This window comes from Oryzias latipes, chromosome 15 (genome assembly GCF_002234675.1).
Source record: "Oryzias latipes chromosome 15, ASM223467v1".
In the NCBI taxonomy this organism is placed as follows: Eukaryota; Metazoa; Chordata; class Actinopteri; order Beloniformes; family Adrianichthyidae; genus Oryzias; species Oryzias latipes.
In genome coordinates this window covers 6,919,724-6,942,484 of record NC_019873.2, presented here as the reverse complement: position 1 = coordinate 6,942,484, position 22,761 = coordinate 6,919,724, and the positions used below count along the sequence as shown (strand labels likewise).

At 42.2% G+C, this 22,761-nt stretch overlaps 1 protein-coding gene across 2 annotated transcripts in view; it reads right to left on the bottom strand.

Annotated features, from left to right (window-relative positions):
* The window catches only part of thada (THADA, armadillo repeat containing), a 127,618-nt gene that overhangs the window by 4,858 nt on the left and 99,999 nt on the right, over positions 1-22,761 (bottom strand). For both annotated transcript variants that reach the window (XM_023963169.1, XM_023963170.1), the window contains exons 34-36: positions 18,184-18,256; positions 17,513-17,663; positions 17,308-17,430 (exon numbers count right to left, since the gene is read on the bottom strand). In XM_023963169.1, the coding sequence (XP_023818937.1) occupies positions 17,308-17,430; positions 17,513-17,663; positions 18,184-18,256 (347 nt within the window). The remainder of the gene's footprint in view (positions 1-17,307; positions 17,431-17,512; positions 17,664-18,183; positions 18,257-22,761) is intronic.

Genomic DNA, 22,761 nt, shown 5'->3' with positions numbered 1-22,761 from the left:
TGCCCTGGTAAGGGCTGGAGCTCGTGGAGTGGCCACATTTGAAGGATCCAGAAGTGACGGCAGGATCCAAAGTGTGCGTGTGAGCCTTGGATGGCTTTCTGGGAAACAAAGCTGTAACTCATGTAACCGACCATCATCAGGGTGTGCGCCTGAGCAGAATCAAAAACACCCTGCGAGTTGCAGCGGCGTGCTCCTCGCGTTCTTTGAGGTCCACAGATATGAACCTTCAGCGTTCCAAAAAACTCGGTTCAAAAGTGTGGGAGACCCGGCCTTTCAGGCAGTCACTCCCTGACTATGAAACGCCCTCCCCCCTGTCCCTGGAGATGAACTTAGGTGAGTGTTATAAAAGTCAAGTTAAGACGTTTTTATTTAGAGGAGCCTTTAGCCATCTTTGTCTGTGATATTTCTCAAAGTAGGAGACATGTTCTATGTCTTTGCATAGTTTGGCCGGAGGTGCGACTTATACTCAGGTGCGACTTATTATCGATCCTAAAAAAATAAATAGCAACAACCACTAGAGGGCGCTGTATGTGTGTGTGTCAGTATTTGCTACTGACAGCAACGCAGACGAAGAAAAGCCGCTCAGTCTTGTCCTAGCTTTGGCGGAATTGTTCAGGAGAACCTCGTCTCCCGGGACGACAGTGTTCCCAAGCAGAAGAGCGGCTTTAAGACGGTGTGTGAGCTAACTTTTAATGGAGAAATGCTGCGCAGTCCTGAGAAACCGTGTTGACAATCATGTGGATTCACGTTTCCAATCGTGTCCAGACAAAATAAAAGCTGATGTTATTCCCACATATTTACGCTTAGTCAAGATGCACATTGCAGCATTTCCCGCATGGATTTGAACTGCATCCACGGTTAAATGTTGGCACGTTTTAGCCTAATCCTTCTTCCGGCTGCGTTTGGCCATGAAAAAAAGCAGTGGCCGCATGGATTAGAAAAAAATATATGAGCGAACGGGCCCTTAATAATAACCATAACAATAATAAAATAACGTTTAGAAGATCATCTCGCTCTGTGCTGCAGGTTTGCTTACAACGGAACTCAATATTTCTTCTTCTACAGTCGATTCTGGTATTTCTGAGAGTTCTGCTCAATGATTTGTTCCGACCGAAAGTGTGGCGAATGTAAACGCTCGTTATAATCGGATCAATGGGTCCATGGACACAGTTCAGGTCTAATCCGATCCGATCAAAGATATTTTGCACACGTAACCATAGCTACTGTCTGTGAAAAGTGCTAGAAAAATAAAGATTTACTTACTAAGCCCGTAATACTAGTGGTGGTGTGTTTTCCTACAGTTTTCTAGAAAGCACTGCAGAGGACCCACACACACACACACACAAACACACACACTAACAAAGGCAAACGGTGTCTACAGCCGCCGCAGAAGCAGTGTGTGCTTTAAGTATGTGTTGTTCCCCCACCACAGCTGACACCCTGATAACACCAGAGACTTGAAAAGGCTTTGAGAGGCCCTAGCCATAACACTGCTGCTGTGGGAAGAGCGAAGGTGAAGGTATCTGGACCCCCGTCCCGTTAACGCACCCACATGAGCACGGGAACTCAGATTGGTTTTCATCTTCAGAGAAGAGGCGTAAAATCGCAGCAGAGCCTGGAGTCTGAGCGCATGGACTCCGGAGCCCCTGATTGTAGTGCATTAGAGGAGATTCAAGAGGTTAGGAGCTTAAGTAACATTTTTTTTTTCTTTAAAGAGGGGCTACCTCCCCCAGGACAGCCCTACCTCTGAAGTTGGGCCTCAGGAGTGTACGCCCCCCCCCCAAAAAGAAAAAATGAAGGGGCACAATAGGAAATTTTAGCTGTGTTCAGTTGATCTACTTTTCTACAGAGGTTTTACACGTCACTTAAAGTGATTTCCCTCCTCGAGTTCTTGCTGCAGAACACCTTCTTTCTCAAGAGGATAGTGTTTCACGCCGTTAGACGGCTGGGTGCGACTTTTGGCATCAGTTAGGGAAAAAAAAAATTGAGGTATTGTTTGGTGTTGCAAGACTGTGAGACCAAATGAGGGGACAGTATCAGCTGGTGAACAAATGCGGTGAAGCTGCTGATGTTCCTGAGGTCTTCAGAGCAGAAACAGAGGTTGTGTCTGAATTCCCTACTCACTACTTAGTGCACTAAATGGGGCGTTCGCTGTTTTTCTTTAGGAATCTACAATTATAAAATCTAGAGCTCTAAAAATTTCTAAGAAGTCCCTGCAAAAAGTTAGTGTGCATCAATAGTCACTATATCAGTGAATATGGACCACAATGCATTGCATTGGAATGCATTTAAAACAAGTTTATTTGAAAACAAATATTTAAATGGATGTCTTATCTATCATCCATGTTTTAGCTATCAGAACCCAGTGGATTCATAAATAATGTTTGTGACGTCATATTCGGTGTTAAAGAAAAAAAAATATAAAAAAGTATTGAGCATTAGGGACGCAGAGATTCCCTTTCTCCATGATTCGGTTTAAAATTTGATTTTTGGGTCACGGTTTTTGGATTTAGTTTTAACATACGATTTGTGGATTACAAAAGCACCAAATAAATCTGAAAATCCCTTTTTTTTAATGAGCTAATAAGCAACTAACAATGAAGAAAACCATTTCAAGTGGTTTATACTAAGTGTAGTGTATTCTAATACACAAATAAATACTTAATCCTTCTTTAATTTAGCAAATCACATGCTTGAGACTTTCAATAAAAGAAACAGATAACAGATACAGTAGGGACGCAATGAGTCACTTTCCCAACGATTCGGTAAAATGGCGTAACGTATGGTTTGGTTTTGGTTTGAGTATTGTTGCATCCCTAGTGAGTACGTCTCCAAATTGGGTTAAAATCCAGGGTACTAGATACTCCCACTATATACTCTTTTAATGAGTAGTGAGGGAATTTGGACACAACTAGAAACTCTAAATTTATGTGAAACATTGAAAAGAGTTTGTAGGATTGTTTTCTGTCACGGTCTTAGAACTTGTGTCTGTTTTGCTTTTTTAAGAGAAACGCTAGTAGATCAATAGATAGTAGAATTGAGTGAATTCAGCTGACTAAATAAAACCCCATACTTTGGGTAAATGGTAAAATAAAAAATTACCATGTAGTAGAAAAACCCTTTCGTTAAGTGATTCAAGTTGTTGGATCCATTTGCCAATAGAATTCAAAACAAGTATGTAAAAATCCTGTCTAAGCCATGAAACCTTTGGCGGGACGTCCGTTAAAAACCCCTCAAACAAGCCAACATCTTCCAGAAAACATCCAAAGGAAAAGAAAATGAGTGCATTTGACTTTTACACAGTACCAACATTAGGACCTTTCTGCTTTTATCTTTAAAGAAGTTTACTGCAGAGACCTCACTGTAAAAACAGAATATTTAGAAAGTAAAAAGACCCTTGTTTGAAGAATGGGTTAGAAGAAAACTCATCTTACTTTCTGTTTTGCAAGAAAACAGCAATCTTCATTAGTTCATTGATTCATAATTCCTTAACAACTGTGCTGGGATGTTTGTGAAGCCGTACCTTCATTCACTTAATTCGTTCAATAGCAAAATAATCTTAGTTTAAGAAAACATGTTTCAGTGATTGGAATTTTTTTCTTAAAATAAAAATTCTTGGTAATACCATTTTACTTAGCCAACTGGCAGATTTCTTTGCTTATTTAAAGAAAACCTGCCAATAGGGTAGGTGTTTTTGACTTATTTCTACAAGCCCTGTTTTTGCAGTACTGAAAGGATGGCGGTCTTGGCATCATTATCTTTGAGACACACTTGATGTTGGAATAGTACCACCGGTCTGTTTCTGTTACCTTTTATGTATAAATGTCCAAAAACGTCTACTATTTGTCTAAATAAAAACTACCCTTAACAGTGGTGTGGTCCTGTGATTGACATCATTAGCTCTACAACTGTTTTCCGATAACCATCAGGTTTGTTAATAATGTATACATTTTTGTCTACTTTCATATAGACCAGGTGTTTGGTGATGCCAAGGCAGCAAAGACCAGGAAGTTACAGTTTCAAATAATCAGCTGAGAACAAACCAGTTGGTCACATGACCTTCTGTCTTGTTTTTATGGTCATTGGTTGATTCTGGGTTCCACAAAGCACAACATCTAGAGCAGGGGGGGTTGACCCAGGTCCTCAAGACCCTCAACCCTGTTTGTTTTCCAGCCCTCCCTGGACTGCTTGATTCTGACAACCTAAATCAGGTGTGTTCAGTCAATCAGGATGTGAAATCACTTGAGTCAGCTCAGGAAAACAGGAAGGGTTGAGGCTCTTGAGGACCAGGGTTAGCCACCCCTGATCTAGGGAGTCAAAAAATACATCATGACGACTGCCAAAGAATGCTGCAGGAAGCAATAAGACATTGGCATTTTGCAAAAAGGGGGTTCGTTTTATGGGTCCAATTTGTGAAATCCCTATTGGGACCAGCAAGGAGTCCAGTACCAGATTGGAAAGCTAGTAAAACCAACTGAGTGACAGCTGCCTCCCTCCCTGGCCAAACCTATCTTTCTTTGAGCTCAAATGTACTCAGGAACAACATGAATCATCTAGATGGGACCTTTAATCACACTCAGAATCTCCAGGAATGCCACAGAGGACCGTTTTACCGCAGTCCAACTTTAATTACATTATTCCATGATTGTATTGATTACACTGTGTCAGGAAGTTAGATACTTCAACAACAGCTCCCTTCACCAAAAAATAAAACCTGTCCTCGTCATCAACGTAAGACCCTGGCAGGAAATGAAGCAACTCTGAATGAAGACAATAAAGAGATTAGAAAAGATTAGTAAAATGATGCTGCAGTGAGAGCATGAGGTCATCACCGTATGACAGAGTGCAACATTTCTTTTACCCAAGAACTTCAGCAAATGCAAATTTATTTTTGAAATAGTAAAAAAAAAGATCTGACAAGTCCCAGGTTTACATCAAGCTGTGAGATCTTGCACTGTATTTATACATTTCCTTCCTGTTGCAGACGGGCTTATCTCGTGTTCTTCATGCACGCTGTTGACTTCAGTTCTTTTTTTTTTGTTGCTGTGAGAGATCCGTTATAGACATGCTAGTGAGTAGTCAACATATTAAACGAGAGCTTCTCCAAGGCTGAGAGAGAACAACACAAACACGTACATGCCTTCAGTTCAGTGGTGGCTTATGTGTGACTGAGCTGTTAATGAGTAATATCGAGCCTTCATTCTGCACAGACTACTGCGGTTACATTGTTTCTTATTAACGGTCACCCGGCTGAATTAAAGGAGACCTTCACTCTTCAGTAAATCCCCGCTGAGCCTCTGCAGCTGGACGGGGTGTCAGATGTCCCATTGAGCAGGGATAAGGGGCACTAGGGGTTTATCGGTGGGCTGTCAGGAGAGTGAAATCAGAGAAATCCCAAACACTTCCCCGCCCTGCTCTCTTCCACACTCGGGTGTCGCCGTGTTCAGTGTGGTGGGAGCCCATTCCTTCACACCAGAGGGCCACGCAGCCTCTTCCTTCCAAACTAAACTGGAGACGTGCCAATGCAGCCCTGCAGAAGTCAGAGAAGGTTGTGCAAAGTGCCAACGTTTACACAGGAGATTTTTAAGCACACCGCCTTCCCAAGACAAGGTGAAAGGAACACTGCTACCAACGAGGCGTCGCACAGACACGACCCGAGCGGCAGACTCTGCGTTGGAGCCGAGACTCCAGGAAGCAAAGGTGTGAGATAGCAAGAGGTGCGAAAATAAAACATGCACTTTACAGCCCCAACTTCCTCTGTGGGTTGACGCAAAGCAGGCAATGTGGAGATCAAGGGCAACAACAACAACAGGAAACATGACAACAGAAGTAGCATTAACATAAAAATAATGGTCTGGGACGTATGATAGACACTTTTAGTGGGAGCTTTGTTCCCCGGGACCAGGCTGAAGCTGCTGAGGATCAAAAGCAGCCAACGCGGGTCTCTGCAGGGAGTCAAGAGAGGCTCCTGCTGTCTCCATCCAGAATCCCCGGCATCATCCGGAGACGTTGTCACCCTTATCAGAGGGGGTTATCATTCACTTTTGATCTGTGGTCCGACAGCAGCTTCAGATGTGACGCTGGGCTGGTTCACTCTAAGCAAGCTTTACCGTTTCTGAAAGCGGCCTATAATCTGACGGTCACCATGACAACAGCAGTCTTTTTAAACTTCAGAGAGATGCTACTCAGAGGAAATGAGTGTTTTCAGAGGCCGGTGTAGTAAAGTCATCTTCGTGCATAAAAAGGGAGGGGCCATTCACAGTAAAGCTCTTTTACCCTCGCAAGAGAGTCTGTCATGCAAATGTTTCTCAAGGCTCCATTCAGACATGACAGAATGGCGAGGAAATCAACATAAAGCCAGCATTTGGCCAAGAAAGTGAACCCCACCCTTCAAAACAAAAGCTGCCAAACAAAAGCTAAGCTATACACCTAATCCTAGTTCAATCCTTTTTTTTTCTGTTTTGGCTTCAAACTTCAGAACTTCCATTAACTCCACACTAAATGCAGATTAAAAGGAATCCTCACATTAAATGCCGTCTGTTATAAAGTCTGGGTTCACACTGAGGCTCAGTTTGACAGGTGGAGTATGAGAAAACCACATCAGCACAGGCCACTGTGCTGCCATTAATGCCATTAATGCAGACATGCGACTTTATGTAAGTAAATACAATCTCATTCTGTTGCTCAACTGAAAAGATGGTTAAAGGAGCACCAACCCCATTTCTGACGATGAATAAAAGAAAGTGAAGGTTTGAGCCTTTCTCCACCACTTTCTGAGCATTTTGTAATTTTTGCATAAATGACTGACACACAGTCTCGGGTTTAACGGCTGAGTGAGCGCAGCGGTAAAATAGAACAGGGCTGTTTAATGAGTGCCTCTTAGTTCTGTCAAGTTATCCCCAGTGATCTGTGTCTTCCAGATGAATGAAGGCTGAAGAAGGTTGAAGACGTTTTTCCAGTAAGTGCCTTAGTAGGGAGGGGTGCTCACTGGATGACAGAGTGCCTCATCAGCGGAACGTTTTTACCCAAGTCTTCAAAAAAATAAAAAGTTTTTAATCAATAACTTACAACACCAGTATACTTTTTTTTTATTTTTGTTTTAAGACAATCATTTTCAAACATGTGCACAAAGATTTTACCTTTTTATGTTAAAAATTTCAAAGTGGTCATTTTTCTTTTAGCCTAATATTAGCAAAATTGGACAAATACAGCTTAAGGTAAAGCATCTACATTAAGTGCAGGTTTATTTATAATGAAATAAAAGACACATTTTACTTAAATTCTCTTCTCAGTTTTTAGCATGGACACCAAGCAGAGAACCAGCAAGTGAAAAACAAAAATGCCAAAAATGATAAGGTTTATCTTAAGGTTTAAGCAATCAAAAACAGATTTCCAGAAAATACGGTAAGTCTTGAGACCTGCGACTTACACATCAGTGATTGACACCCACCGCTAGATGAATATTGCACTTAATTAGCACATCTTCAGCTGTCTTGCCCTTTATTCAGCCCTTAAAGCATTAAGCACATTGTTCAGAAGAATTTTTGGTAATTCCTATACATTTTTGAACTAATTAGACAAAACTAAAATAATAACACTCTACAGGTGTCTCGGTGATCTAAGGTTTTTAGACTATTTTGAGCAAAATCTTTCCTCATTCACGAGTGTCTGCAAAAAATTCAAGATTGTTGTGAACTATAGAACAATTATGACCCAGCTGATAAAGACAAATAAAAAAAATAAAAAAAGAAATAACCTAAAGTGTTTGTGCCACCCAGTCTCTTCTACAGATTACACACTTCATTCTACTTCATTCATTCCAATCATTCCATATTCAACTGACTCCAAATGTCACAACAGAAACTATCAGAGGAAAAAATAAGTTAAATTAATCTTCAGGTTTAACCTTACTGTGAAAGTTTCTGACCTCAAGCATTGTTTATTAAAATATATTTGAATTTCAGTAAAACACATGGTTCATGTCCAAATCTGAAAAAGTGCCGATGTGAGAAGATTTTTAGATTTTGGAAACTAAGCAGTGCAGGATTCTAATTATAATCTCCAGCCTTAGCATTAAGGCACGTATGATGTTCTCCTCCCAAAGCTCATCTTTATTTATCCAAAGAAAGTACAGTACCCGTTCAAGCGAATCAAATACGCAAACATTTATTGCTTTACTCGTGTTTCGTTTGGAAAAGCTTTAAAGACACACTCATCATATATCAGATCATCGTCTGATATATTGTAAGGGTATAGTGGTCTTTTAAATATAATTATGATGTTTTTAGGCAAAAAAACAACCTGTGTTGTTTCTAGGACGTAGTTACTACTAGTGTAACGGTACACGTAGTTGTACCGAACCGTTTCAGTACAACTAAGGACCCCCCCATCTCCCTCCTGTGTGGGAACACTGTGGCTTTGTTGTTAGCATGAAAGGGAAAGACAATTGAATACGTCGAATGCTGTGTGCTGACATTGTTACACGAAGATAGCGTATGCCACAGTCACACATCTGCTAACGCACTTAAAACGGCATCACTCGACTGTAACAATCGGCTCTACAAGGAAAAAATGTGCAAATGTGTTCATTTTTTTTTCAGCCCAATGTTAAGTATCCAACGTTTTTGATTCCTGACAGATAATAGTATTTTTAATAATGTATTATTTTATATAGCAGATCACCTACATACGTCAATTTTATTATTGTTATATGGAATTGGAAATGGAATTCAAACTTCATTTTCTATATACTTGTCCTCCATCATCAAAAAAACCACATTCTTTTATCAGAATGGGTCTTTAATAAATGAAGTCAAAGTGACGTCAATCAAGTCCATTTGAATGCGATTGTGATGCATCTTAGTCCTTAAAATCCCTCAAACTGAATTTTATCCTAATTTACCCTGTACAACTGTGCAATGACAATAAAGGCTCCCAATCTGAAAACAAGTTGCGGAGGCTATTCTTTGTGAACTGCACAGCAAAACAGAAAATCAATACACCTTTGGTTTTCAAAATGTAGGTGATGAACTAAGATGTCCTCATCAGGGAGGATATATCTGTGTTGTCTGGAGATAAGACCCCTGTTCATGCAGTCAGTTTCTTTTTGTGGAGGATTCAATTGGAGGATTATTTTGTAAAGTCTAAGGCTCAACAGGCCAAAGCGTTACTGCATATCCATCTCATACACAGAAACAGTGCTTGGTGAAAAGGTGGAGCATAAATAAAAAGACAAGTCATATGTGTCAATGTGTATGTTCATTGAAGAACAAGAGAAGTGCGGGGTTAACTAATGGATATGGTCTATAGGATGACTGTATGTGGGATTTGGACATCCAATTTGCAGGAAAATGCCGGGGGTTGCAATCCCTTCTTATTTCCAGGGGCGGCTATCTCTTTGTAAGGAAACAAGCCAAGGCTCTGACTGTTTCAGGGATTTCATCCATTGCAATCTCACGTTTCACCTCAGCGAATCTTATAGACTAGAAAATTGACACGTTATTTTTTGAACATTTAAAACATTTTGTTTTGCGAAACTGTTGAATTTAGTAACCTGAGTGGGCCAAGAAACAAACTAATGAGAATCTATTGGAACTGAAATCATTATGCATCTGCTGGAGACAAAGTAAACAGCTCACGGATACAATGCTGTGCTTTTATTTGGAAGGAATGTAAACACATTTTTAAAACGAACCTTCTTTAAGATGACTTTCACACTGTACTGTTTGGTCTGCAGCAGAGCTGGTTATCTCTGTTAGTACGCTTTGTTTTGACGAATGTAAGGGCTCATCTGGACCAAACAAGCAAACCCGGAAATGTTTCACCATTCATCCAAGTTGCTTCATCACTCATCAGGTTTGAATGTAAGTGAACCCTTGTGCAATTCACCAGTGTGAACCAATGACTATATATGAGAACTGGAACAAGTGAGTGGCTTCCTTAAGGCTCCAGCAAAATTAACTCAATTCAGTCGCCATCTTTTTCCTGATAGGGACGTTGCCATGTTGGAGCTAGACGTTGTCTGTAAGCAGAAGGGCTGTACCGATTCATTTTAAGCGATCCGGTTCAATATTTGTGTTGATTTTGGTTTATTTTGATTGATCTGATTCATTGACCTAAAATGGATCCAGGATATCTTTAGCCAAAACTTCAAACAGTGTGACTCAGAGATAAATATCTAGTACTGAACAGTGCAGGTGAAGTTTTCCAAGTTCCTTGTATTTCTAGAAGATAATCAAGTGTAGATTAAATATGTGAACAAACAAACAAGTAAACAAAAATTAATGTGAAATCCGTTCACATTTTAGTTTCTTAAGTTCAGCCCACTGGTGAGCGTAATCTAGTGCTTGACTGGTTGCTCCTGTTTGGCATTGACCTGATTACCTAACTTATGTGTTATCTGGTTTAATATTCACATTCACATTCATATTCTTTAAGTAGCATCTTTAGAATACTACTGAATACACTACTGTGTTAACCGCTTGCTGTCCACGCTACTCTAAGCTTGCAACGTAACTGCTTCTCCTTAGCTAAACACTGCTAGCCTTAGCTTGGCACTTAGCATGACTTCTACCTCTTCTGCTTTCACTCCTCTTTCTTGCCCCATGTGCCATGTGTTCAGTGAGGATCCTGCATCCTTTAGTGAGGATAGTGGTAGATGTGTTAAGTCTGGTCTTATCTTAGACTTGGAGGCTTGGCTAGAGCAGTTAGAAGCACAGCTCCGCACAGTGGAAGCTAAGCCAGCTAACCAGGTTGTTACTAATCTAGCTAGCGCCCCAGTGCCGAGGAATACACAGGATGGCTTTGCACCAGTGGGAAGGAAGCATAGTGCTAATCGCAAAAACTTGGAGCACCCAAAGCTCCCTGCGTGTAATCGGTTCTCTCCCCTCAGCAACACACTCACTGAACCGTCAACTCTGGTCAATGGCTCTTCTATAGTTAGACACGTGGAGCTCTCAGCGACTACAGTTAGCTGTTCTCCAGGTGTCTCGCGTCCCCAGCTGCCCCCCAACTCCATCTGGATGAAGCCCATCTGCTGGACTATTTAAACACGTTGTAGAGTTAGATAAGCTAATCCTTTTCTAACAGTTATGGTACATCGCCTGTCTGTCCGGGGAGAGGATCCCTAATTCATGTGAATACCCCTGAGGTTTCTTCTTTTTTATTTTTGAAATCTTTTCGGAATATTTTAGGAGTTTTTCCTTACCGAGAAGGAGGGTCTAAATCCAGGGATGCCCAGTTTATCTTAGGCTGTTTAGTTTAGCCATTAACTATTGAATTCTATGATCTTATGTTCTTCATGATTAATTTTTATCATACAATTACCGGTATAAAGCCCATTGAGATGACTATTGTTGTAATATTGGACTATACAAATAAAAATTGAATTGCATTAAATAAAAGGAGGTAAAACAAGAATGGATAATCTGAACAAATAGAATGACTGACTAATAGCTGTTTAGTTCGCAATAGAAGTCAATGGGATTTTGGCTTCTTGGAGCCAGCAGGTCCTTCCTGTTTTGAGTGCAGGGGAGGATGGAGTTACTCAGTCTAGTTCTCATTTTCAGTCAATGGTGTGAACGCAAACAGACTATCCATTAGCCTAGAAGTGGGTTTGAGACATAAGCACCCAGTCTTTATGGGTGGAAACGGTGTAGAAAGCAGGTAAAAGCTCTCATCTGTAAATGATGGTCAGAGTTGTAGTAGGGCAAGATGTTTTTTCTTTGGTCAGTACTCAACTGTTTTTTTGTTGTTGTCAATACTGCCCCCTGAAGAGTATTTGAATGGCAATTACTATAAAGTCTTTGATTTTCAGGCCTGGCAGCTGCAATTAAACTAATCTTTCCTTCAAAGACTTCGAACAGACTGTTCAAATGTGGCTGTATGTTGTGTTCTCGGTCAGAAGCATAATCAATGTCACCTTTCAGGCTCCATTCAAACCCCTCTGCGGCTGTCCAGAGCTAGTCACAGTGTTGGAGATCCGGCAAGGACGAGCAGAGTTTGATTTCAGACGTAATTAGTCTGAAGGCATTCGGGGAGGGGGTGGTGGCAGTGATGATGATGGTGGAGAGTGCAGGGGATGTGGTGGGGGTTAAATTAGATTTGCTTTTCCTGTCTCAACACAAAGGCCCCACTGTGGGTGACAGCCAAGAAGAGAAGCTTCAGCTGATTGGATGTCTTCAGAAATCGTTCTCCCACACTCCCGTGACACTTAAAGCTAGATAAAGTTTATGTTGTAAGAGACAAAAAAATCTATTTTGCTTGTGATCCAATCAAGACAAGGGGAGTCCTACTTTGAGGAAAAAGTTCATAAAACCAGTTTTAAGGTGCAAGTAATATAAAATAATCGCTGTGACAAACATTTTTTCTAACACTTAGGTTCTTCCTCTGCTTAAATCTGCCAAACTGTGGTCAGCTGCTGTGCATGTCATTTACTGTGTGTGAATGTGAGACAGGTCTCACATTTTTGCCCCTCCTCCATATCAAAGGGCCCAGAGTTGTCGCCTTCATCTGAAGCAGCTAACACCTCAGATACTTGACTTTGCTACAGCAGGTCATAAAACACAAAGACTTGCCTCGGGGAAATGCGACTGGCGCACAAAAAAAAAAACCCAACTTGCTCAAACTCAGAAGGTTTTTTTTTTATTGACTCGCGTACAGTATCCTGCAAAAATCTCAGACACCCCTCATTTCTAATAAATTGTTTCCAAGAAGCAGAGCCAGTAATCTTTTAAAATGTCATTAAGCGGCACATGCTGTGTTTACAACAGGTAGTGAAGGTAACGAGTACAGTCCAGAAGGAAAACAGCCTTAAAAGCTCCACTTTTCCTTATGGATCATTTAGAAGCTATTGGCTTCTGTTAGCTAATATATTAACAAAAGACGGCTTTAAAAAGGTTAGAATATTTATATTGGTAGATTTTGAGGATAGCTAAATATCCATAACATCCAAAGCGCTACGGGTAACAGTGGATCACCTTAAAAAATCCTAAATAGCTTTCTTCTCAACATCACTGAAATCCCCTTTTCTGCCTTCATGCTGCGTGAAAGCTAAGTCATGCTAAGTGATCTTTGATTATCGTTGATCCTCCTATGCTACATTCACATCGGGCAAACTCTTTCCAGCTATCTGTTGTAGCCATTCCTCCAGCTTGGGGGTTACTGCCCCGAGTGCTTCAATTACCACAGGCACCACTGTCACCTTCACTTTCCAGGCTTTCTCCAGTTCTTCTCTGAGTCCCTGGTATTTCTCCAGTTTCTCATGTTCCTTCTTCCTGATGTTCCCATCGCTTGGCACTGCCACATCCACCACAATGGCTTTCTTCTGTTCTTTATCCAGCACTACAATGTCTGGTTGGTTCACCATTACCATCCTATCAGTCTGGATCTGGAAGTCTACGTCTGTTTTCTGGCACTACGTACAAAATGCACGGCCATTGCATATCCGTTGAAAGTTAAACCAGGTAGAATTTGACCAATCAGGGACTCGGAATTGGTAGTGACGTATGACTAGTGTCCCTTTTAATTCATGTTTGGAGGAGAAAAGGTGAGGCCATTAACCCCAAGAAGACCATGCCTACCATCAAGCATGGTGGTGGCAGTATTATGCCTGTTTTGTTGCCAATGGAGCTGGTACTTTACAGAGAGCAAATGGGATAGTGAAGAAGGTGGATTACCTTCAAATTCCTCAAGATAACCTGAAGTCATTAGCCCAAAGATTAGGTCTGTTTCAACAGGACAGTAGCCGCGTTTACATGGGCAAAAGTAATCGGAAAGAACGCCTGATCGGAAAGAAAATGCGTCATGTAAACGCGCCTTTTGGAATACTCTGCCCCGATCAGACTCGTTCGGATCAGGGTCTGAGGGGAGAAGGATGCTTGTTCGGTGTGCGTTTTTTTTTTTTGTTTTGTTATGTGTGGGAGAATTCAGACTGCGAGCCGTCCTGCCGCTCTGGGTTAGCGGCTGCAGGACTCAGGAGAGCCGCCAGCTCACGCAGCGAGTTTGGGGAAGCAGAAATAAATGTCGCTCAGTCCCTTTCAACACTACTGCTCATGCCCAAATGATTCATTCCGACCGAAAGTGTGAGCCATGGGAACATTTGTTGTAATCGGAAAAAGGTTTTCTGATCCCATGTGGACGGGTGAATTTTAACCCGACCATTGATCCGATTAAGATATTCAGCCCATGTAACCGCGGCTAATGACCCTAAACACACATCAAAAGTGGTAATGAAATGGCTAAATCAGGCTAGAATCAAGCTTTTTGAATGGCCTTCCCCAAGTCCTGACTTAAACCTCATTGAGAACCTGTGGACAATGCTGAAGAAACAAGTCCATGTCAGAAAGCCAACAAATTTGACTGAGTTGCACCAATTCTGTCAAGAGGAGTGGTCAAAGATGCAACCAGAAGCCTGCCAGATGCTTGTGGATGAGTACCAAAGGTGCCTAATTGAAGTGAAAACGGCCAAGGGACATGTAACCAAATATTAGTAATGCTGTATTATATTTTTGACTCAGCTGATTTGGTCGTATTTTCAATTGACCCATAGTAAAGTCATAAAATGATCAAATTCTTGAATGTGTTTTGTGACATAGAAGTATCAGTTCCAACCACTCTGTCAGAGATGAGTCAAAGTTGTAGAAATAACTGGAAACTCAAGACAACCATGACATTCTATTCTTTATAAGTGTACGTATATAAACCTTTGACCACCACTGTAATTTCAACCAAAAAGCAAATTCTGCATGGTTAAAAGACAAGATTATACCAACATTTATCAGCATTCTCAACCAAAGTTTTACAGTGAAGGAAAATATGTTAGTCTGATATAAACATTTAGTGTAGCCAAATGTATTAAAGAACTGCTTAAGATCCATGTAGAGATTTCTTTTCACTTTCATTGAGACTACCAAGTTTTGCAAAGCAGAGGAGAAACTCAACCCACAGTAACGAGAGTATAAAAGGGTTAGCAGGTTCAGCATCACACTCTGTATCTGTATGAAAGCTTCAGAACTTCAAACCTTAAATCACCCCCCTTCCAGCTTTAGACTAACACTCTTCAGAGTAAAAAGAAGATTCCATCTTTACCCAATAATAAGCTCCGTTGTAAACAAAGAACTATGACTTCCTCTGGAGACTTTTGTCTTTTTTCATTTGCAGGACAAATCTGATTTCTCCTGCCAAGTCACGTAACCATTTGATGTGGGATTGTGACTTTGCTATCTGAATTGCAGAGTGCTGCATTCCTGCAGATTGTATGGCATGCTTTCACACGACAGTTTCACGATCATTCACTCTCCGAACGCTCAGGCTGCAGAGTCAAAGTCAAGCTCTCACTCAGGACTTCTGGCCTGGCGGAAACCTGGGTTTTTACGGTAAGCTCCCCCGTCTCCCTCCACGGTAAAAAAACGCTTTCTCTGAGCTGTGAATATGAATGGGTCGAGGAGGAGGAGGAGGAAGAGTCCCCCCCCCCCGTAATTATGCCTATTGTGTTCTCTTCCTGTTGTAAAGAAAGAAACCTTTCCATCCAAGTCGTGCTTTATTTCTATCTGATCTTCAGCTGACGGCTTATCTTGACCCTGTCTGGGCTTCTGCACATAAACACTGAGCGCGCTCGGATAAATACTGGTGGCAAAACACTTCCAAGCATTTCAACGCGTTTCCCGGGTTTTCGGATCAAAAGACAGACTCTTCATTCAAAGGAGAATTCAGGAATTTTTAGATTAATAACATGAAAAACATGGCAAAAAAAGTGCATATAAACAGGAAATAGGCAGAAAGAAGTTAGTTTATGTTTATCCATGAGTTTGATTCCTCAAATTAAACAGTTTTTTCCCCCTCTTGTATTTTGGTATGAGATAATATCAGTGACGAGAGTCACAATAAGGGTGACTCCTCTAGGGGGAAGCTGTGGGTGTCGGTGCTGTGAGCTGGAGCTCCTCTGGGGATAAAACCGGCCTGAAGTGTGTGTGGTGGCCATCTGAGTGGCTCATTATACATTCCTTCAGAAAACAGGCCTCAGACATTCCTCAAATGCTGACACATAACCACACGTGCTCCCCACGCTCGCATCCCAACTGTTGAAACCGTTTAGCGCCCGCCATTCCGAGAAGACACCGCCCCCCCCATCCCGTCTCCCATCCAGAAATGATGTCACCACCCCTCAAGTTGACATCTTGCTTTTGTTTGTTGCACAAAAGATTGTGTTTACATGTGTGTGTAACAGTTGTTTGCAAGAAATCACTGTGCAAAGGATGCTGGGAGTCCCTCAACACTGGGGTTAGACTGTTTCTACAATAAGGTGAACAACATTCATGATATTTTTTTCAAAAGGGACAGACATTTACATTTAAAATACTTTACATCCCGTAGGAAACAATCATAAAAGCATTTTTCTATGTCATTATGCAGGAAATTTGAACAAAATACTCATTACTTGACATCCACGTATGAAAACAGTTAGCATACCATCATAAATGTTTTATATTTTTTACATTAGACAATCTATAATCAAAACAGACGGGGAAGCTGCAAAGTTCAACGACTGAATAAAAAAACTGTTTGGTAAAACGATAATGCATAATAATGTTGTTATTTAGCTTCTCCGGCTGCCACTCCTGTTCACCTTACGCTATGATTTTTGCATCAAATCAATTGGAAACACACTTCCGGGTTGAAGCATGGTAAACAAAACTAAAAGAGATTGAAGCTAAGTCAGTTCCCCAAACAACCATTAGGGGGTTGTTTTAGAAGCCCCCATTGACCATATCGTGTCTCATTGTTTTGCGAATTTTTGTGTGTAATTTATTTGAGTGTCATTTATTTATTTATTTTTTAAACAGCACACTGAGTTCTGGGTCCTGATTGGCTGGAGACCTTGTCAAACAATCTCCTTCATGCCTGTTTTTCCCTGTGCAGAACAACATTTCCCACCAACTTTCCTCCTCCTGAGGCAAACGAGGAACAAGCAGCCAGCAGGTGTTGTTGGGTTTAAATTCCAGCCAGAACTCTGATTCCCGCAAACTCACCAGTTAACTCTGACTGTAAATATTAGTGAGCAGGGACAGATATGTTCCCCGTGAAATCCCTGGGGATGGGATTACCGTCGCTGAACAGAGCGTGCCCCGTTCAAACCAGCCCCCTCCTCTGGACGGGGCTTTGTGCTGCTTTGGCACGCGTTTGTGTCGTAATGGAAACCTCGCACAAACAAACATTTATGATGTTTATTTATACACACGCTGGGCTTATGTGTGTTTTTGGGGGGGGGTGATGGACGGGGATTACTGCTGCTAATCTAGGAGAATGTACCTGTGCTGAGCAGGTGAGCCGGAACCTGAGACGTGAAGTCTGAGGCAGAGTCACGGACCTCCTGATCTTCATCCTGCAGCAGCAGGAACAGACTCCTCCACAGTGAGAGTGTCGTGGGCAGACCTTAAACACACACACACACACACACATATGACGGAAACACCTCAAACGTTTCCTTTGTGCCGCTGCTTTCGCTCAGACTCACCCAGAACCGGACCAGGGTTGGTGAGCAGGCTGGATGTGCAGCCAACCAGCACCTTGGTTGCCGTCAGCTTCACCTCCACAGGCCGCTCTTCATCACAGCACGAGCACACCAGCGCCCCCCATGGGGCCAAACAAGCGACTGCACTTGGACACTGTCATCGTTAGAAAGACAAATTTGATTATTTGTTTCCTGTTTTTGTTTTTTTTGCACCATAATACAGGTCACAGAAAATAAAACTTTATTTTCTGTTTAATGTGTCCTGATGGAGCGTCAGTGGGACTACGATCAGACAACTTCAAGAAAGACTTTATGGTCCAGGCAGATGCTTCACATTGTTGTTTGTCGTGCAAACGCTTAAAGAAAACAGAATTCTGCTTTTGTGAAGAGCTCTGACTCAATGAGCACAGATGGACTTCTCTTGAAAAGAGAAATAAACCATAAAGCTCAACAACAGTACAGATTTGAAGGCATGACCCCCGTGCTCGAGCTTTAACCTCTTCCAGAGTGAGAATGTGTGCCAGAATAAACTTCCCCAGTGTCTTTAGGTCATGAAGGAAGGATTCTGTCTTGTTTTTATTGAAGAAGGCTTCATGGAAGAGATGACAAGCTTTGTGTAAATGTTCTCACTGTAGCATCTCTGTTTGCCAGAGCTGGTAGAATGTGTTCTTTACCTGAGGGTCAAGGGTCAGCATCTCAGTCAAAAGCTGGGAGAGCAGCGTCAGGGCGGCACAGTGGAGCTCCACGCTGAAAAACACACATCAGCCGACAAACCTTCAGCTTAACTCTGGATTTCTAACAGTCAACTAAAGCCTCAGTCACAACCGTCCTTATGGCTGGGTACGGGCTGTTGGTGTGGCAAAACCTGTGTGCCCCGCACACAGGTTTTGCCAGCAGGGCATGCCCCAGCAGGGCATGCGTGCTGCAGGTGACAGGTCGTAGTGAAAACGTATACAACACAAAAAGAATGAACTCGATGAGATGCAGGCGTGTTGCAGACTGCACAGACTACACAAGGAGCCCGTTGGTGCTGAAGACGTGATAAAGACCCATTTGCCCAGCTTCCACCCGGAAGGGCATTTGAGACTAAGGCGTTACAAAAGTCGCTGCGTGGCAGCATCACCTGTACTTCATGCGTGTGTGTAAACTTACATTAGCCTCACAGATACTTTACTACACACACGGCAATCATACATCCCATTTTCAATCAGCCTTAAGGGAACTGAACTGTAAGACGCACCTGCACTCCCATTTAAAGACCCACTCCGATGAAAACGGTGCCATGCTGTTTTCTTGTGCCATTGTTTTGATAATGAAGGACATTTATTAGGAAAACTGTGCTCAAAATTCTTTTAATCAAATTTTTGTGAATCAGGACCAGATGAAAAAATAGCATCACCTAGATTTGTCAAGAGGAAAAAATACTCAGAAATGCAATGTTAAGCTTAAATTGCTTTATCTATGTCCTCCATCATGAGAAAAATAACACAAGAACGTGTTCAAAATACTATTTTCATTGGAGTGGGTATTTATGCTAACTGAGCATCAAGCAAGACAATTTTTCTGCCTGCTGATTTTCTTTGGTCCTTGACCTGCTGCATGTATGCAGAAAGTTATTTTCATTGATTTCTTTCTTGTTAATTGAGGTGGAAAAGCCTCCTCGAGCCTGCTACACCCTCTTACCCCGACCTGCGTTCCACAAAGGAAGTGTGCTGGTACCTCCACAACATCATAAGCCGCAACAGGCCCAGTGCTATTCAAGCACTGGCAGACAAGGGCAACCGGCAACCCAATCTCCTCCCAGCCCAGCTCTAATCATAACCCTGGGGCCGCTCTGAAGGGAAAGCGGATCTCTGGGTCCAGAGATTGTGGCCAGGAAAAGGCTTCAGAGGCCTTTGTAATCCAATCCTCGTTCAGGCCTGTATTCTCTTGTCAGGGGTGAGAAAAGCACCGCAACTGCTTGTAAAGGAAGGTGTGTGCGTGTGTGTGTCAGTGCATGTCAAAGGGCTTACTGTATAAACACACACACTAGAACAGAATGTGCCAAACGAGTCTGCATCTCAAAAGAGGGAGGTGTGCGACTCCGCAGTCCTTCAGCTCTGACGAAAATACAGCTGAGGGCCCGGCAGGTGTGAATAATCGAATGGACGACTAATGGTGCAGATGCAGGCCTTTGAGGGAACAAATATCAGTTTTCACCCACATAAACGTTTCCATGCCCTCTATTTCATCGCGGCGCTGCTGGTCCTTCACTGTTGGTGGACTTTTGGCAGCCGAAGCGCCTCTGAGCCGCACAAAGAGCGCAAAAACATGCAGAGGAGAAAGAAGAGCCGAGGAGCAGCCAGGTGCAGGCAGTGACCCTCTACGCCCCCCCCTATGGATCCAGACTCTGAATGAAGACCCCTCACAGCCCAGGAAAACAAAACCTGAGCAGCAGAGGAGGAGGAGGAGGAGTTTGTGGCTTCACCTTCTCTCTCTGTTAGTCCGTCTATCTATCAAAGCTTCAAACGGACACCTTTAAGACTGATGGAGAACCGGGGAGCAGACGCTCAGAAACAAACACAGCCTTCTTAAAAAGGACAATGTTTTAGTCTATATGACACAACCAGCACTTTAGGAAAAAGTCTAAATAACGGCAGCTCAAAAATTCTATTCAATTTATTTATAAAGCCACAATTTTGAACCAAGGTTGACTCATTTAAAGTTGGTCACAAAATAAATCCAATTCTGTTGCGGTAATCTAATTTGCTCTAGACCAGTGAAATGCAACTCCAGACCCCAAAGGCCAGATTCCTGTATGTTTTCTAACATACCCTGTCCTGTTCTGGCATGTTCTCATGGGCTGGACACACCTGAACCAGTGGAAATGATGCAGAGACTGGAGTTCCCTATCCGTGTTCAAGACCAGCGGGCCCGAACTCCCGGGCTGCGGACCGGTCCGTGGGTCATTTGGTACCGGGCCACACAGAAAGAATAAATAACTTACATTACTTCTGTTTTACTTATTTCGGAATCTGTAAGATGTTTTATTTTGAAAAATTGCCAGATACATCCGTGTATATGACTCTTGACGCAGGCCAAGGCGCCCTTCTCGGTCACGTGATAGGTTAGGGCTAAAATAAAACCCAGTAGCTCGCAAGATGAGTAAAAAACAAACATCTGGAAAGTTTCTTTGCCAAGGGAAAACGCTCAGCCAGGAGACAGAAGAGGAGCATTTGACTTCAAGAAAAAAAAAAGCTACATTTAATAGACAGTACTTTTTTGCACCACGAGTGTGGGAACGGGAGAGGATGATGACACCTGAGCGATGTTCAATGTTGTGCATGTCAAAATAAAAGCTTGGGGTTGGTTTTGTCACGTGTCTGTACCTCCTTCAGCGTAGCGTTACTAAAATAGTTCTCCGCTTACCTCTTAAAGACCGGTCCGTGAAAACTTTGTGTGAATTCAGACCGGTCCATAGCGCTAAAAAGGTTGGGGACCGCTGTTCTAGACTGACCCAACAGTGATAAAATAATTTGAAATGCATGTTAATAATGGCTCTTTTAAAAGATTGTAAAAAAACACAGCACCACGGAGTCAACTGAATGACTGCGGGTATAACTTTCAGCAATAAGGCTGACGGTTCTGACTCTGGTGGAGTTCTGCAGGCAGACAGTTCGTTTACTCGGGTTCCAGCACAGAAGGGAGAGACCAAAGCAGCCAAACCACCATACGGTGTGGTCAAAGGTACAATCCACTGTGTGGTGTGAAGACAGTACATCCCCGAAACAAAAAGACAAGATATGAGACAAAACAACGTTAGACTCGCGAGCTAAACGGATGCTCCAGGCTTTTCACTCTCCCCTTCTGCCTCTGCCAGCCCTCAGAGCTACGTGAGACAAATTAATGAAAAAACAACAACACGTTTTTCCAAACGGCAGCTTTTCAGATCGTTTTATCTCCATAGCAACCTTTTTTTTTGGTTGCCCGTGGGTAACTTTTATAAGAATCTGCAAAAGTAAATTTTTGACTATTGTGGCCCCGCCCACATTCCTGATATGTTCATGTTGAATGTTCATCCAGGTTGAGCCAATGATTCATGTTATAAATGTACATGTACTATTCCAATTAAAAATCTGTGAGCAATAAATGAAAATTATAAATGGTGGTCTCCTACCGAGGTCAAAGGTCAACAAAACTTGGCCACAAAAATGGTCACCAAGCCGTAGGTCCTGTAGCTATCCCATAATAATTCTAAAACCTCTTTTGGATATCCCTGACACTTGTCTTTTGGTTTCATCAGTGGACTTAGAAATATATTTTGAGCTCCATAAAAGATTTTGACAGTTTTGCCCGCTGTGATGTCATCTTTTTTATTTTGGGGTAAGGGTGTCGTTTTATGTTTGGCTGTGTCCAACATTGATTTTCACCGGTTACTAGATGCGTGCAAATTTGCTCAAAGGCATAGGAAGACAGAAAACCTGTGAAAACCATCTGGTCCTTGCAGTCCAGGACTGCTGCAGGACTTAACCTGTTAGTTTAAGTAAATCCACAAATCCTGCTTAAAAATGACGTCACTTCAAGTTTGTGAGTTGTGGTTGATGTTTAAAGCTTAATTGTGACAGTTCTGAAGGCATAATTGAGGATCTAACCTGACTGACATGCAGATGATTCAGAAACAATGCTTGGCAATTCCCTTTTGCTCAACATACATGCATGCAGAATCTGTGTGATCGAAGTGAAACGTTGCTAATTTAAGTCTTTTATTTTTGTTTCCCAAACTGGTTGTGAGCAGTTACGGCTCAGAGAGAAACAAACCAAAAACTCAGAGGAGATCGTGTCATCAGAATATTTCCTTCCTCTCCAAAAACAGAAGTCTCTTTGCATAACTGTCCAACTGACTCAAACTGGTGACGTCCCCCCCCCCCCACATTTATACAAAAACAAAACCCACTGCAGTGTTTCCATGCATGGGTCTTCCTTTAAAGAACCAATCAGATTAAAATGGCGTTTTTTGATGTTCTTGGGATAGAGGACGCATAGAAAGAAAACTCCGCTTAAAATAGCATTTTTGTTGCACGGCTAATGCTAGCTTAGGGGCTGTAAGCTAGCAGGAGAGAGTGTAAACTCCACACCAACAGTCCCGGCAACAACTTAGTGATGACGAACTCATTCCTGATGAACTACTGCTGCATTGCAGAAACTATGTCCTACAAATGGCTGTTTGTTTGTTTTGTTCTTTCCTACCCTGAAGTGACACGACTCGATTTCTG